Below are 15685 nucleotides of genomic sequence, written 5' to 3' on the forward strand. Positions count from 1 at the left end.
TTCTAATAGCTTTTTTTTCCTGCTTTTACTCCACAACTTTTTATTTGTTTGTTTGCTTAAGAGGTTCTAGCTTTAGAAAGGCAGTGGAGTAAAGCAAAGACTTCAGTCAGAGTTTTGTAGTTTTAGTAGCCTGTGCCTTAATTTTACAGTATTTTCTGACCTAACTGGAGCTTGCATTCTGTTTTTCTTGGATGAAGTAAGAGGGATTGCCATGTTCATTCAACCCTTGGCTTTCTTCAAATATTTACGTAAATAATTTTCAACTGACTTTGGCTTTTATTTTAATTAATAAGTTAATTGGAATATCAAAAAGCCACCATTTCCTTTTCATAAGCAACAGACATAGCTTTTAACCATAATATTCTTAAAAAAAAGAATGCCTGTTAAATATGTTGGTTTTGCAAATTAAATTAGACAAAGGGCCTCAATTCTTTCCCATGGTAACTTCTGAGGGTTGGAAAATGTCATTTCATATTGAAATACTTAAATTTAACAGACCTGTTTCAGCCCATCTGTCTGTCAGAGGTTTCTGACCCAAGTCTTCCTCTCTCTCAATTCAAAATGTCTGGAGCATCCCAACTTCAGAAACCTTCCACTTAAAGAAATCAGAATTAATGTATCTCTTGGAGACTGACATTTAGTCTTATCAAGTTTTAAGCAGTTCAGTTTTCTTTAATGGCTACAGTGCCAAATATGCATCAATATGGGGCATTTACCAAAATGATTCCTGCTTTTCTTCATCTGTGTCTGCATTCCTACAGCTGCGTGTAGAGCTTTGTCTCCTTGTCCACGGATGGTCTGTGTCTTCCTCTCTCAACAAATTTTCAGCAGTGGCTTGTGCACAAGGGCTGACACGGGGATGGTTATGCAGGTGTAAGACCTTCAGTTATGTACATTCTCATAGTTGAATTGAGAAAAGGAGGAATTTGCTGAAGTAACCAGGCTCCTGTTGCCCCTGCAGTTTGTAACCCAGCCCCTGACCTACCGGGCTGCTTGTTTAAAAGCTTTATCTGAACTGAATTTGTGCCAAGGTAACGTCACACAACAGTATTCGAACTTTGGGAATGCTGCTGTGTTGCTGACTTCAACCCAAACATGCTTTATTTTAGGTGATGCCAACACTGAGGACCATGTGGCAACTGGGCCATCAGGTCATAGTCTCGTACGAAGAGGACATGGAACTGAAGGAGCACTGTGAGCTGTGGCCTACGATCCCATACTGGTGGGGAAATAAAACATCCACTCGTGCTCTTATCCGATATTTAGAGCACATGAAGCGGAGGGGCCGTCCAGGTAGGCACAGGGAGTTGCTTGGAAGAAAGAAGGGGCGCTTACAGAGTGTAAAACAAACAGGAAACTGGGTGATTGTAACCTTATGAGGTATAACCCCTTTGTGCATGCTGTGTGCCCGTGGTTGCTGAGTGCTCTGCCCACCAATGGGCGAGCGCAGTGTTCATCTGTGGTGGTGTGTCAGTGTATGTACATGCATAGACTATATAAATTGTGGCAGCCACATCCCTTATGTGATCCCACAGAGAGGAGGCCCTCAGCACACACCGGCTCACTGGCCCTGTTGTACCCACTTCACGGGTAGGACGCAGCTTCCTCAAGTCCAGAGCTTGCTGCTTTAGGCAGCACAGATGATGAGAGAAATGCATTCTGCTAGCCTTGTGAAAAGAAACTCCTATGAGGTTTCTCTGAGGGGAGACCTTATCGCTCTCTATGACTACCTGAAAGGAGGTTGTAGCAAGCCGGGGTTCAGCCTCTTCTCCCTGGCAACAAGTGACAGGACAGAAGGAAATGGCCTCAGGCCTGTGCCAGGACAGGTTCAGGTTGGATATTTGGAAGAATTTCTTCACTGAAAGGGTGGTTAAACATTGGAATGGGTTGCCCACAGCGATAGTGGAATCACCACCCCGTAAGTGTTCAAGAAACAACTGGATGTGCCACTTAGTGCTGTGATTTAGTTGTCGTGGTTTGATGTTTGGTCAAAGGTTAGACTCTATCTTGGAGGTCTTTTCCAACCTTATGATTCTATGGATACAAGAACAGTACGTGGAGAGTGTAGTTGCACCAGCAAATAGCAGCACTTAAGCATGCTTTTGTAGTATAATCTGAGAGAAATTCAGCTCATAACATCTGATGTAGCTTTTGATGGGAACGCACAGGGTGATAAAGGGGAGAGGTGCTTCGAAAGTGCTTCCCAGCCAAAGGAAAATGCTCATGTGGTGCACCCTTTGTTTCCATCCATCATGGGGGAAGGCTAAGCATTTGGAAGCAACCCTCACAGAAACAAACATAATTTACAAAGGAAAAGTAGTTAGACAAATTTAGCTAAACTGGAATGCTTAGATAACCAAGTGTGGCTCAGGAACTGTTTACTACAGCATGAAGTTGCAACAAGGGGAGACAGTCTACTGAATCAGTTGTAGGAATATGAAACAATACAGAAAGAGTGTGAAGTTTAAGTATTTTAATGCTTCCCACTGGAACAAGATCTGAAGCTAATGCAATACCGAGCAGTTTCTGTTCTCCTTAAAAGAATATTTAATGTGTCACTTTCTGATTTTTGTTTCAGGAAAATTCTTTGTAGCAGGGATTAACCTTACCGAAAACCTAGGGTATATTCTCCTACACCCATTTGGATCGTTGAAGAAAATGACACTCCAGAGTCTTCCATGCTTGAAAATCTGGATAAAGCAGCAGTATCCAGGACCAAAAAAAGAATGTATTAACATAATTGCTGGAGACTTTATAGGAAACAATGATTTTGTCAAAGATGTGATAGAACTTAACACAAAAATTAATCCTCCATTAGACTGTCAAAGTAGAGGAGCTGGAACAAATAACATTTCATTCTTTGCTTCTTAGTCTGTGAAAAGCTGAAAAGGCTTTGTCTGCATTTAATGTGCTCTTCTGTAAACATCCTGAATCCCATAAAGGTCTTTTTAACTTAAACCAGGGATGCTTTAAAGGCTCAGTAAGAAAAGGTCTCTCAACATCATCTGAGTTTCAAGACCTTTGGACCTTGCTGAAGTCTCCAGAAAATTATGGTATAGGTGTAATTTATTTGGAGATGTTTTGATTCTGTAGCAGCAGGCAATATTGAAAGTCCCAACAACTTAATCTTATTTTACATAGGACCAAGAAGGAGAAATATGCCAGTAGCGGCATGAATTATTTAGTGATTTCATCTTTCTTATAAGGATATTCTGCATTACTTGCATCCCCAATTCTTACTCTTTTATATCAGTGTGAAACTGACTTCTCTGTTTTCATAGTTTAAAAGGAAGTTTAAAAATATTTTTGATATATCTAAGGTACTGTATTGACAATCCAATTTGACATGATTTTATGTATACACCAATGTGTTGAGTATCAGTTGTGAACTGCCTTACCAACAGAGTAGTCACAAAACTATTTATGATTTGTAAACAGTATGTGTATTCGCACACTTACTCATGCCAGTTCTGAAGTGATAAAGACACCAAAACTAGGCCCCTAATCAGTTTTGTCTGTGTCAAATATTTTATTAGGTGTTGCCAAAGTATGTCTTACACTGAAAATAAACAGAGGAAACAAATTCCTTACCTAAACTCAAACTGCTCTAGAAATACAGGTTCTTCACTTCTGTCATGCTCATTTGGGGTTTCACATCTGGCCTTTGATTTAGCTATTTTAGTAGCTCTATAATTACTTTTCCCCTCACTAAGTAATTTTTGCTTATGTGAAAACTAAGGGGTTTATGCTGTTTGCTATTGCATATTAATTCTATTTTTCTAAATGAACTGTGCAATAACAGATGATCACAAAGGCAAGAGAAATAGCAAGCATCAGAACTAAAACAAAAACAGTTGTGTAAAATTGACTATGCAGCTTCACCTATATACCTCACTTTTTAGATGCACTTTATACGCAAAAGCTAAGTTCAGATGTTTGACAAGATGCTAATGTTTGCAGAAGTCTTAAATCAATTGCTACTTACCATTGTATCAAATTCTCTCTAAACTGCTCAGCATGAAAGGGTAAGATGCAACCTCTTCATGGAATCTCTTGCAATTGCAGAATACACAGGAGTAAAAATTAAACATTACGTTTATGAGGAAGACTTCCTTTTTTACAGTGCTTTGCATCCTGTTCTTACTCTATGTACTTCATAACGAGTAGTCATTCAGTTTTTGTTATGTTACAGGTACTCAGAAGAACTCAGAATGTTCTTCTGCCTATCTTTTGTACCCTTGTTACTCTAATAAAACTTGATCTCTCTGTGTAATATGGACTGAAATAGCTTTGTTTCTCCTTTCCTGATATTGACTGTTTTATTGGTTCCCAGTAGTAATTCATAACTCAAGTAATAAATCAGTTGTGATTGGTTTCTTTTCTTTTGTTTTCCTTTGTGGAAAGGTTTGCTGTACCCTAAATGTCTTCTCCAAGACTGACACAGTAATAGGTATTTTGGATAAATTACTGTAAGCAAGAAAACTGCATGGGTAAAAGATGTTCACAGCTAACTTTATTCAATACTTTAATATACAAATCTATGGAGTTTTTTCTTCACTGCAGTATGACATGGCAGTTATTTTGTTTATGTTCATGCATTCTGCTTGAATACATACTTATTTATATACAACAACATTTTGTTCACTTACTTTCATTTTCCAAAGATCATCTGAAACAACTATAATAAATATTTTATTTCGAAAAAGGGGATAAAAAGCTTTACTTATATGATATAAGGAACTTGGTACTTTTCTGAAGGTTAAGTCAGATGCCATTCCATGTGTTTGAGGTCCACAGCTTATAGCCAGCAACAGTTTTAACATTAAAAATTTAGTGTTGTCCTTGCACTTGCTGATAAAATTAAGCTCAAAGGTCTCATTGTTTCCAAACAGAAGTTTTCTGAAACAGTGTCCATTTCTAAAATGTGTCAAAAACATCAATAGGGGAAGAAAAATAAACTTCTCAACACTGGGACTAACAGGTAATTAACTTCATTTTGCATCCTCTTAATGATACCAGTTTCTTTTCCTAGAAAAGGATTCAGTTTCATGACATGAAAATCTTACTGTTGGGAAAGAGGTTTTTGTATCTGCCAAAAGCAGAACTGCTGATTATCACCTTCACCCTGGCTGTGCCATCTTCAGGCATGACTTCTACTTCCTGAACTGTTGCTTCTTTATATAGCCAACTGTAAAAGTAAAAGCATATTAGCATCTTAATGGTATGACACACTGCATAAAGTATGATCTTGGTTTAGGTCAACATGTTCTATCTAGGTAATTTAACACTTGAAAAGATGAAGTGCTTTGCTTCACTTCTCCAGGATATCTAATGGGGCTATTTTTTGTCAATAGGTCAGAAAATTTTGATAATTATATTTGTCATTCTTACACAGATTAAAATCAGTATGATATGATTTGGAAGGTTTAGGACATGCACAACTAAGTCGTATTTCTCCAAATCCTTCATAGAATTCAAAATTATTTACCTTAGTTGAGGTCCCTCTAAGTTGACATCAATTGTCAGAATCTTCTTCCCTGTTGCTGTCAGTATTTTCTTCTCTATTTCTTGTTTCAGTTCTTCTAAACCATGCCCATGTAGAGCAGAAATAGCTAAAGCGTTTTCTTCTGTGGGTTTATACCTGAAAGAAAATAATGCCTAGCACGTTTGTTCATGAAGATTAGATTGTGAAAGTATTCCAAACTCAAGTTTAACTGAGTTACTTTATACTGGCACCTTCTACAGAGGCCACTTCTTTTATGACTAAAGTGATTTCTTTGGTTATTAAAAGATAATTAATTCTTTTTAAGACCATAGTTACATACGTAAAAGATTGAGAAACACTATCAAATGTATTTGGGAGCTCTTCTAGACTAAGAATTAAAGAGCTTCCAGAACATAAGAGATGTTTAAGTACACTTAAGCATCTCCTGCTTACCTTTCTATCAAGTCCACTTTGTTATGAACTTCTACTATTGAGTCCAATAAATGGCTGGGAAGATTAAGATTCTTCAGAACTGACAGAACAGTTGCTTTCTGGAGAATGGTTTCTGGATGAGTAATATCCCTCACGTGAACTATCAGATCCTAGCAAGGATCAACATACAACACCAGTTACCAGGCTGTAGAGATTTTCCACCATTTTTGTATTGCTTATTCATATAAGATACTTCCCTATCCATTAGATAATATACTGGCAGGTTAGCACTGTAAAATTAACTACTGAAACAGTATTAAACCCAATTCTGTTTCTTAGACCATGATGGAAGAAAATCTGTAGCAGCTTAGTATTTCACTTCACATTGAGCACAAATTGCCTCCAACAAACCTGAAACAAACCCTGTCAACCAAGCTAGCTACAGAATTCATATTTCAAGTAATAGCTGATCCATTCTTTTCAAAGACAAGGCTGTGTAATGATAAGGCTTCAACAACACCAGAGGAAAAAAAGAGTGAACTCTAAAAAGCACTTTTAGAAGAGTAATGGCTGAAAAACTGTTTCAAAAATGGAGGGAAAAAACCCCATGTAACTTGTAATTCTATTTTTACATTCAAAATGCAGAAGATTATCCTTATGCTTAGCTCTCAGGATACTATTACTGGTGCTTCAATTAAAAAGCTTTATACAGAAGTTATCAGTTTCAAGCACGCACACAATCATGTTTGCCATGATAAAAACCAAGCAACCAAATTCAATATTTGCGTTCAAAATGTTTCATCATCTTTGCTCAAAACACTGCTTTAAACTTTTGAAAATCAGTAAGAAACAAATTTCTTGCCTTTCATTTAACACTTTGGAGAAAAACAAACAAGACGGTTTCAGCCAGGTTTTGAAAGCCCTGGTGAAATCTAATCCTCAGAAGCATTCTAGCATCTAGCCACCACTGAATTTAATTACCTTTGATGATACAGGCTTTTTTTTTAAATGTCTGTGTGTATGTATGCAGCTTTACACTTTGCTATAACACAGGAAAATAATGAGAAAATAATTGGAAAAAGTACATTTATGTTAATTACGTGCTGCCTGCATCACATCACAATCACCCATTTTTAGTGCTATAGGAAACCTTAAGTTAAAACCAGATCATTTCAGCAGTTTTATTTCACTTTTAGCTCCTAAGAAAGCTAGTCTCAACTCACTCAGGTGCACTGTTCAGATATTTAATCAACAAAATCTGATTTATCTGCTTTACATATCATGGAGAAGGACACGTATATTCCAAATAAGCCCTTTCCAAAATCTCTTCATATCTGTATGTTCTGCATAATTTCAAGTAACAGAAAACTGGTTTACTGTAAGATATATACATCATTTTCTTAGGAAACTATTATAGTCAGCCAGATGTTTCACTAAGAGCAGCATGTCAATTAATTTCCCCTTTTTCGAATGAGTGAGGATTATCTAACAGGAAATTAATTTGATTTCTCAATTTTTATAGTCAACTACTTACTGTGTAAGCCACTTCTTCTAATGTAGCTGAAAAGGACTCAACCAGATTATGTGGAAGATCAGTCAGGAACCCAATGGTGTCAACATAAATAACTGCCATATGTGAGGGCAGATAGCCAGCATGGGCTGTAATATCGAGAGTGGCAAACAGCTGATCCCTGGGTTGAAGTCCTGCTTCCCCAGTCAAAGCCTTGATCAAAGTAGTTTTTCCTAGTTAAATAAAAAAAGGACAAGATTTTAATGGCTTGTTTCAAGTAAAAATGTCATTTGCAAGGCCCAGGTGAATTGTATGATGCAACATATTTTCACATCTACTTTAGTAATTTTAATGTGATCATTTAGTATGTATAGTATGGCCAGTCTTCGCGAGCGAAGATTTGGGAAAGGTCATTAACCCTTCCAGCCTGCGCAGTGGATTTTTTAGGTGAGACACAGCGTGCGCTGAACGGAGCCCACCCTTTAATCCTGAGGTTCATCTGCCGGGGCCGAGCAAGCTTGGACAGTGGCAGTGAGGGCCCCAGGACGTAGGTTTGTTTAGAGTGACCTTCTCTTAGATGGATTGCCTCACAGGGCTAACGAGCTCCATCTGCCCGGGGGGCTGGGAATCGAACCCGGGTCGCAGCGGTGAAAGTGCTGCACCCTAACCACTAGACCACCAGGGCAATTTAGTGATCAGTTATTTATATGATGTTAGGAAATCCAAAGACAGTCTTATAACTCGGAGTTGGGTTTAAGGTGAATGTATGGAAGCTATGCTGTGAAATCACAAGATGATCAAAGACTGATTTGATCTGTAAAGTGACCTATCCACATCTTTGTGCAAGGTAAGTTTGTTTTTATAAAGTTGTTGAATAAGAACATGAAATGGTCTTAAGACAATGTAACCCAGAAAAAAGTGTCTAGTCCAAAGTCTATTTATGCCTTGTGTAAGAATTCAAATTTAAAAAACAAAAACAAAAAAACAGTTTAGCTTTATTTATATTCTCTTAGGAACACGTCTCAAAACACTGCACATAATCCATGAAAAGCTACAGTGCTTCTTAAGCACATTTCTCAGATCAACTGCCAACTCTTCTCAATTTGCTTCCTATGCCTCAAGCTTTCACAGTGATCTAAACACCCATGTACTTTTCTCTACCCATTCTGATCAAGTAGTAGTCTCATATAAAGGGACACCAACACTACAGTCTTCAGCACTATATATAAAATCTTTTTGGCACGATAGGTGCTAGGCATTTCTCCAAAACATGTCTCCGAGACTGAAAAAAACAAGCAGCTTAATTTGCTTTCCTAACTGTAACCTAACTGACATAAATTCATTACACAGTTTAAAAACTAATTAAAATATGAAGCCTACTCACACAGAAATGAGATTCTGGCTAGAGTTGCTAATTAAAAATTAGACAATATAATCTCTTTCCCGTTACAATTTCAGGAGGTTTCACTTACCACAGTTAGTATAGCCCATGACTGAGACCATCGGAAACTCGCGTTTTCTGCGCTGAGTTCTAAGTAAAGACCTTTTTCTTCTTAGTTTCTCCAGGGCATTCCTAATTTTAAGTTCTCTTTCTTTCAAGATACGATTCTGTGTCTCCAGAAATGTTTCCCCTGAAAAATACAGGTGAATAATTGGCTGAGTAGTTTACAAGAGAAAAAGTAAACTAAGTGTTGTGCATTTGGAAAGCAAGTGAGTTAGCACTATGGAATATGACGTTAGAAATAAGCAACTAAAGCTATGTATTCTTGCCTAAGAATCAGAGTAAGTAATTATTAAAATATATGCTAAGTACTTTAGAATATCCATGTATACTTATGATAAACCCCTGTGGCAGGAAATAGTCTGTTCTTGACCACTTACTGAGAGAGTACAGACCAAAACTTTATTATTTAACTTGCTTTGTACATTTGCCTAATTAGATGCAGAACACGCAGGACAGTTTTTCCTCCTGACCTCCTCCAAAGCAAGTAAGATGCAACTACATTTGTTTAAAGGCTATGGAAGAAAAAAAATCTTCTAATTCATGAGAATATTTAGACTTTACCTGAGCCCATGATATACCGTGATCCACCTCTCTGCTGATCTCGCTGAGACACCTCATTTTTCAGATTTGACCTGGCAGCAGAGTAACAATTAACTAGAATCAATTTTCTTTAACTGAGCTATCCTAAAATGCCTAAAAAATGTGAAGCAGTAGTGATATTCTGACAGTACAAATAAAAACAGCAAATGACTGAGCTGTAAATAAAATCTGCTCGTGGCAAGAAGCCTGGCAAAAAAAATCCAGATTCTCCTGGCTCAACTGTGGTTTGACGAAGCATGCAACTCTCTCAGCAAATTGTAATTGCTATTCTGAAACTTCAGAGAGTCAAAGATACCTCTGATGCATCCCCACAACTCTCATCAACTGCCATGTATACATTTCTATGCCACGTAATGCAGAACTGTGGAAAATTCAGACAAGAATTAATGCCTTTAATCTTCCTTGTTTATAGCTTTCCTCATTAAACCCATCAATATCATATATTGGATACACATATCCACTTACTACATATTCTTGCAATCCATCTTCCATTTTAGAAAGAACTGGAACCTTTTCCTGATAAAAACATTTTTTAAGACTATCTATTGAACACTTTCTGGTTTTGCCTGTCAGCTTAAAACAATGACATTATAGCAAACATTTCTATTTTCTAATCAATCTATGCAAACACTGTAAAAGTAATTTTTCTTTACAGTACTGTAAAGAAAGTATTGCTATTTTTGTTACTGTAAAGAAATAGTCACTAAAATGTGTAAATATCAGTATGGGATTTGCACAGCTCGAGGTACCTGAGAAGTGGAATTTCGGCCAAAGCTATCTGCAGTTTTGCTTCTTTAGTCCGGGCATTACAACGAAAAATGTGAAGTACAATGGTGTATCTGTCAAAGACTTTCACACCCCAGGCACCTTCTAGTTCTTTCTTTAGCCATGTAAGACAAAATAATTGAGATGTCTTCTGTCCCTCGCAGTATCACTACAGCATTTCCTACACAGCACTACACTTACAGTTAGCTGATGGACACTTGAACTCAGAGGATCTCAGGATTCCATTTCAGTGGATGGGCAAGGATTATGAGCATGCAAAGGCAAAATTTGGTTGACCATGAAGAAAACGAGTTAAGAAGAGAGTTTAGAAAGTAGAACTTTATGTCTAGGCTCATCAAATTCAGCGAGAATCCTTCCATTGCCTTTAATGGATTCTGGCAACACCTCTTACAGCATTATCACAGAACCAAGAATCTCAGTGGTTAAGTCCTTCTAAAAAATAATTATGCAATACTGGAATGGGAAAGGATAGGGATAACATAGGAAAATAATAAGAAAAAGATCACTAAAGCTTAAAAAAAATAGAGAGGAAGGCAAGAAAAATATTTAATAATAAGCTTTTCACAAAATACTTAAAAACTCCAACGAACCAAAATCTCTCACCCTTGATCTAATTCAGCAAAAGACACTTAAAAGTACACAGTAGTTTCCCTATGCCAACTCTAAAATTCAGAATGCTTGTGTATCCATGTATATATATACATATCCATATATACATGTTGTATACATATTCTCAAACACTTTCTTGAATCAAGTCTCTTTAATTGCTCTTAAGATCTAGATTTGTGAAAAGAAAAAAAATAGCAAATCCAGTACTAAAAGAACTCATACTCAGAGAATAAAAACTAGGAAATTGAAATGAAACAATTTCAACTTCCCTTTCATCAACAAAAGGAAGTGCTTGAGATAACCATCTACTAGAGATACTTACCATCTCTAGTAATTTTATAGAGATACTTACCATCTTCCTAATTTTATAATTAGGAAAAGCGTTCAAAATTACTAGCAAAGCATTGATGTTTGCTTGAAGACTTTGCGTGCACTTAACACCCTGAATGATGCTATACATACAAAAACCTAAAAAAGTATTTATTTCAGTTTGTCTAAGCATTTCAAAAGAGTATCTACAGTTCACGCACCAATAGTTTTACTGCCAGTGTTAAAAAAAAGAAGTACGCTCCGCCCCTCAACATTTCTTTTTAAGGGTTAGGAATGAAAGTTTAAATATTTGAAACATTAAAAAGTAATCTTGCTCTGAATTTACACCTCATATTCAAGTTACAATTGAGCATCCACTGAACTATAGGAAAATAAAGACATTATCCAGTACTGGTATAGGTACTTGAGCATATAGCTATTCCAAAATGTTGACGTTCTTCATAAAACCACCATGTTGTCAACAAGACCTTGAGTGATTTTTTCAGCATTTTAACTAGGGCAGTGGCAAATGTGGGAGATGAGTCTATAACAAATGATACTAGGCTGCTGAAAAATTCCATGCACTAGAGCTGGCAAACAGATATATCAACTGGACAAACACAATAGGCATTAAGTTTCATTTCAACAAAACTCAGTCCTGTGCCTTCATATATTACCAATTGCAAATTCAGAGTTATAACTGACCGCTTCTCATATAACATATAACATCAATACCTTCCAAACAATACCAATGTAAAGAATGTTATTTGATACTGTATTCAGTTACCTTTGTCAGTGAAGATACTCTTTCCACATTCAAGAAGACAGCTGTCAGGTGTGGCAATTTTTTAATCTTTTCTGAAAGATAACCATTGCAAAATATAGCGTTAAATGTAAATTCTCTTTTTAAAATTCCCAGACCATAAATCATTTTACACTGAGCAGAATGTTCATAAAATGTCAAATGGCACCATGTTCATTGTTCATGGAACAGTTGCAATTGCACTGATTTGGTACTGTGCCAAGAACAGTTGCCAGTTTCACTTATGTCCATCACATATACTTACTAAGTTGCCTCACACATTTGCTGTGAGCACAGGTTATGCCTATTCTGTATTGCTTTTGTAACCTTATAACATTATCTGAAGTTTGTCTGCAAATGTGTACGATGGATAAACAATTCTCCCTCTATTCAGCTTTCACAACTATCCTTAAACAGTTCAGCCGCAAAAGTCTTGCATTCAAAATGATTCAGTGCTGAAAGATCTCAGTCCTTACCTGTCAAAACCTGAAAGTTCCCTTTGCCAAAAACAAACTTCTTGTCAGGATTTTTTGTAGGAATAATTATTTTATCTAAAACTGTCCAATTCTGAAGAGTATCTACAAGAGCGACGGCCTCAGCAATCTGTAATTCAGCTTCAGGAACATAACAATAATAAAAAAGAAATAAAGATTACAATGTACCATCATAACTCTGCTCAGATCTCCATTAACTACAGTACATGCATGAACATGGGAAGACTACACTAGACTGAAATTCTACTTGGGTATTTATTTTAACCTCTAGCACAAGGAGCAAAATGTCTTACCTCTAATCAGAGTAATTAAATAGTTTGCTGCAATTTTATCACACAAAGCATTTTTTGCCAGTATAAATTATTTTTGCAGTTGTTGATTTAGAAGAATTTTTAATTGTATTGACAGAAACTACCAAGCCTTTTGGCTAAACAAGTAAAAATAACAACTAGCTGGAAAATCTGTTATTTCAGACAAGCACAAAACCATGTGATTAACACCTAGGTGTTTTGAGGCAATATTTTAAGAATTACTAACATGGCATATCCTGCTGCTTACTTCACAGCCACTTATTTGTAAAGGACCTACACTAGTTTACGACTTGCTAGAACCAGCAAATTCCAATCCTGTATTCTGGTGGATCACTTATTTTTTGAAGATTTTGTAAAACTGACTGAAAAACACTACATGGGCACATCAGATCAGTAGATCCAGTCTTGATTTGCCAAAATTTTCCTCTTCTCATAACAGATTTATCAAGTGTCTCTAGATAGCAAAATGTAATTTATATACTAAATATGTTACCTTGGTCCAAAAGGTAATGTATTTTGAAAGATAACCATGATCCGCTTTCTCCTTGTTAGTATTTCTTGTAAAACGCAAATATTTCCTGTTCTATCTGTGGTGTTTCAACAATCATTCCAAAATATTTTTTCCGACTTCAGGCTCTTCATCTGGAGGGCCTCAAAAAATGGAAAGGGATCATTGCTATTCTTCTGCATGTTTGGACAGAAAGGTGCCTTCGTATTTTACTTATTTTTCAGTTGCAAAATAGGAGTGTTTCCGTAAATTCTGAAAAGGTTATAAACTTTATTTTGCAATGTGACAATTTGTTATAATTAGCAGCATTAATAAAACTAAATGACATTTAGGTTCATCACATAATAAATTCGAATACAAGAATAGATATCATATATAAATTGTCTATTGCCATCCAGAGGGACCTGGACAAGCTCTAGGAGCTGGCCCACGGGAATCTCATGAGGTCTAACAAGATCAAGTGCAAGGTGCTGCACCTGGGTCAGGACAAGCCCTGGTATCAATACAGGCTGGGAGATGAACAGCTCAAGAGCAGCCCTGCTGAGAAGGACTTGGGGGTGCTGGTGAACGAGAGGCTCCTCATGACCTGGCAATGTGTCTGCAGGCCAGAAAGCCAATCAAAAGATGGGCTGCATCAAAAGCAGCGTGGCAAGCAGGTAAAGGGAGGTGATTCTGCCCTCTACTCTACTCTGCTCTGCTCTGCTGAGAGCCCACCTGGAGCACTGCATCCAGCTCTGGGGTTCCCAGCACAAGACAGACATGGACCTGTTAATGCAGGCTGAGGGGAGGGCCACAAAGATGATCAGACAGATTGAACCTCTCCTATGTTGTTGACAGAGGTGGTAGAGGGCTCATTCCTGGAAATATTCAAGGTAAGGTTGGATGGGGCTCTGAGCAACCTGGTCTAGTGGCAGATGTCCCTGTTCATTGCAGCAGGGTCAGACTAGATGACCTTTAAAGGTTCCTTCCAACTCAAACTATTCCATGATTCTGTACATAAAAAGCTAACTTACAAGATGCTTAATACTTTCTATTGCAACTTTATAATTAGAGTTTGAAGAGTAGAATCAAATACATCACATATTTTAATTGTGCAAGATTAGAGCACATGTATTAGCTAGCTAAAAGGATTTCTGAGAGAAATCTAATAGTAGTCCTAAATTAGGTCCTTACAGAGGACTTCTTGGTGACTGCATCACTAAGTAACTGCATAACCACTTTAAGTCCCTGAGCGGACTTATACAAGACTTCATCTTCACTGCACTCTCTTCTTTGGACAGGAAAGTATTCCTGCTCTTCAGCCAACTGCTGGGCAAGCCTAAAGTCAAAGGTCTCCTGCCCAAATGGCCAGGCAGCACGGTTCAGGGCTGAAGGCTATTAACATTCAGCTAATGAGGGGGACACCCAGCTGTTTCCCTAAGAAACCTGCGCACTCCTGCACTGAGATGTTTTGCCATCAAAGATACAAAGTTAGTATGATTTACAAGTCACAGATCTGCCAACACTCACTGACAGCTCCTTGTCTTTTAAAAAGTTGTCAAAGAAGGAAAGAGCGACCTAGACCTTTTATCCGAGCTTGCATTTTGCAAACAGCATTTGGCAGTTTCTCTGCTGTAAGAGAGGGTCCACTTCACACTGCTGGCACTAATCACGGAAGCAATTAGGTTGGAAAAGATCTCTGAGAACATCGAGTCCAACCTGTGGCCGAACACCACCATGGCAACTACACCATAGCACTAAGTGCTGCATCCAGTAATTCCTTAAACACCTCCAGGGGCGGTGACTCCACCACCTCCCAGGGTACTTCATTCCCGGTCCCCTGGCTGTATTCCTGCGCACCGCAGCGCTCCGGGAGCCCGCCCGCCCCCCCGCAGCCCCGCACCCGTGGTGAGCGGCGACTTCCTCGGGCCCCACTTGACCGCGGGGTGCACGATGGCAACGCGCTGCGCGCCAGGCTCCAGGGCCAGCGGAGAGGGGCCCAGCAGCTCCTCCAGCTCTGCCTCATCCTCCTCCTCCTCTTCTTCTTCCTCCTCCTCTTCTTCTTCTCCTCGCCCGCCGTAGCCCGCCGCCCCCTTGCGCCTCCCCCCGCCGCCCGTGCCCGGCGGGTGCGGAGCCCTGAGCCGAGCGGCGGCGCTGAGCGGGCGGGCGGGCAGAGGGCGGCAGTGCCAGCGGGGCGCGCCCAGAGCCGCCGCCGCCGCCGCCCGCCGGCAGCGCAGCAGCAACGACCGCGAGAGGCTCCCGGGCCCCATCGGCTCCTCCGGGCACGGCAGGGAGGGACCGTCCCCGGCCGCGTCCTTCCGGCCGCCGCGGAAGCGCCGCCGCCCGCCCATGTGAC

At 38.8% G+C, this 15685-nt stretch overlaps 2 protein-coding genes and 1 long non-coding RNA gene across 3 annotated transcripts in view; 1 reads left to right on the forward strand and 2 right to left on the reverse strand.

Moving 5' to 3' along the window:
* The window catches only part of PLCXD1 (phosphatidylinositol specific phospholipase C X domain containing 1), a 19524-nt gene extending 16487 nt beyond the window's left edge, over positions 1–3037 (forward strand). Inside the window, exons 6-7 of the mRNA XM_017818384.1 lie at positions 1110–1293; positions 2579–3037. Of these exons, the coding sequence (XP_017673873.1) occupies positions 1110–1293; positions 2579–2871 (477 nt within the window). The 3' untranslated portion in view covers positions 2872–3037. The remainder of the gene's footprint in view (positions 1–1109; positions 1294–2578) is intronic.
* LOC108499010 overlaps positions 1–4131 on the reverse strand; it is a 6625-nt gene extending 2494 nt beyond the window's left edge. Inside the window, exons 1-2 of the long non-coding RNA XR_001875377.1 lie at positions 3986–4131; positions 2610–2690 (exon numbers count right to left, since the gene is read on the reverse strand). This is a non-coding gene — a long non-coding RNA (uncharacterized LOC108499010). The remainder of the gene's footprint in view (positions 1–2609; positions 2691–3985) is intronic.
* A 360-nt stretch (positions 4132–4491) lies between these two features.
* GTPBP6 (GTP binding protein 6 (putative)) lies at positions 4492–15680 on the reverse strand. Its single transcript, XM_017818359.1, has 10 exons — positions 15233–15680; positions 12514–12651; positions 12023–12093; positions 10281–10411; positions 9493–9563; positions 8900–9058; positions 7452–7660; positions 5939–6087; positions 5489–5641; positions 4492–5188 (listed from the first exon to the last, which is right to left on the reverse strand). The coding sequence occupies exons 1-10, from the start codon at positions 15678–15680 to the stop codon at positions 5047–5049; spliced, it is 1671 nt and encodes a 556-aa protein (XP_017673848.1). The 3' UTR covers positions 4492–5046.
* Positions 15681–15685: the final 5 nt, after the last annotated feature.

Source organism: Lepidothrix coronata, unplaced genomic scaffold, assembly GCF_001604755.1.
Source record: "Lepidothrix coronata isolate B3197 unplaced genomic scaffold, Lepidothrix_coronata-1.0 Scaffold68, whole genome shotgun sequence".
In the NCBI taxonomy this organism is placed as follows: Eukaryota; Metazoa; Chordata; class Aves; order Passeriformes; family Pipridae; genus Lepidothrix; species Lepidothrix coronata.

Coding starts and splice junctions, on each gene's coding strand:
- GTPBP6 (XM_017818359.1), bottom strand. CDS start 15,680: ATGGGCGGGCGGCGGCGCTTCCGCGGCGGCCGGAAGGACGCGGCCGGG. Junction 5,642..5,938: donor AAAGTGGACTTGATAGAAAG/GTAAGCAGGAGA, acceptor ATTTTCTTTCAG/GTATAAACCCACAGAAGAAA. Junction 5,189..5,488: donor TTAGAGGGACCTCAACTAAG/GTAAATAATTTT, acceptor TTACTTTTACAG/TTGGCTATATAAAGAAGCAA.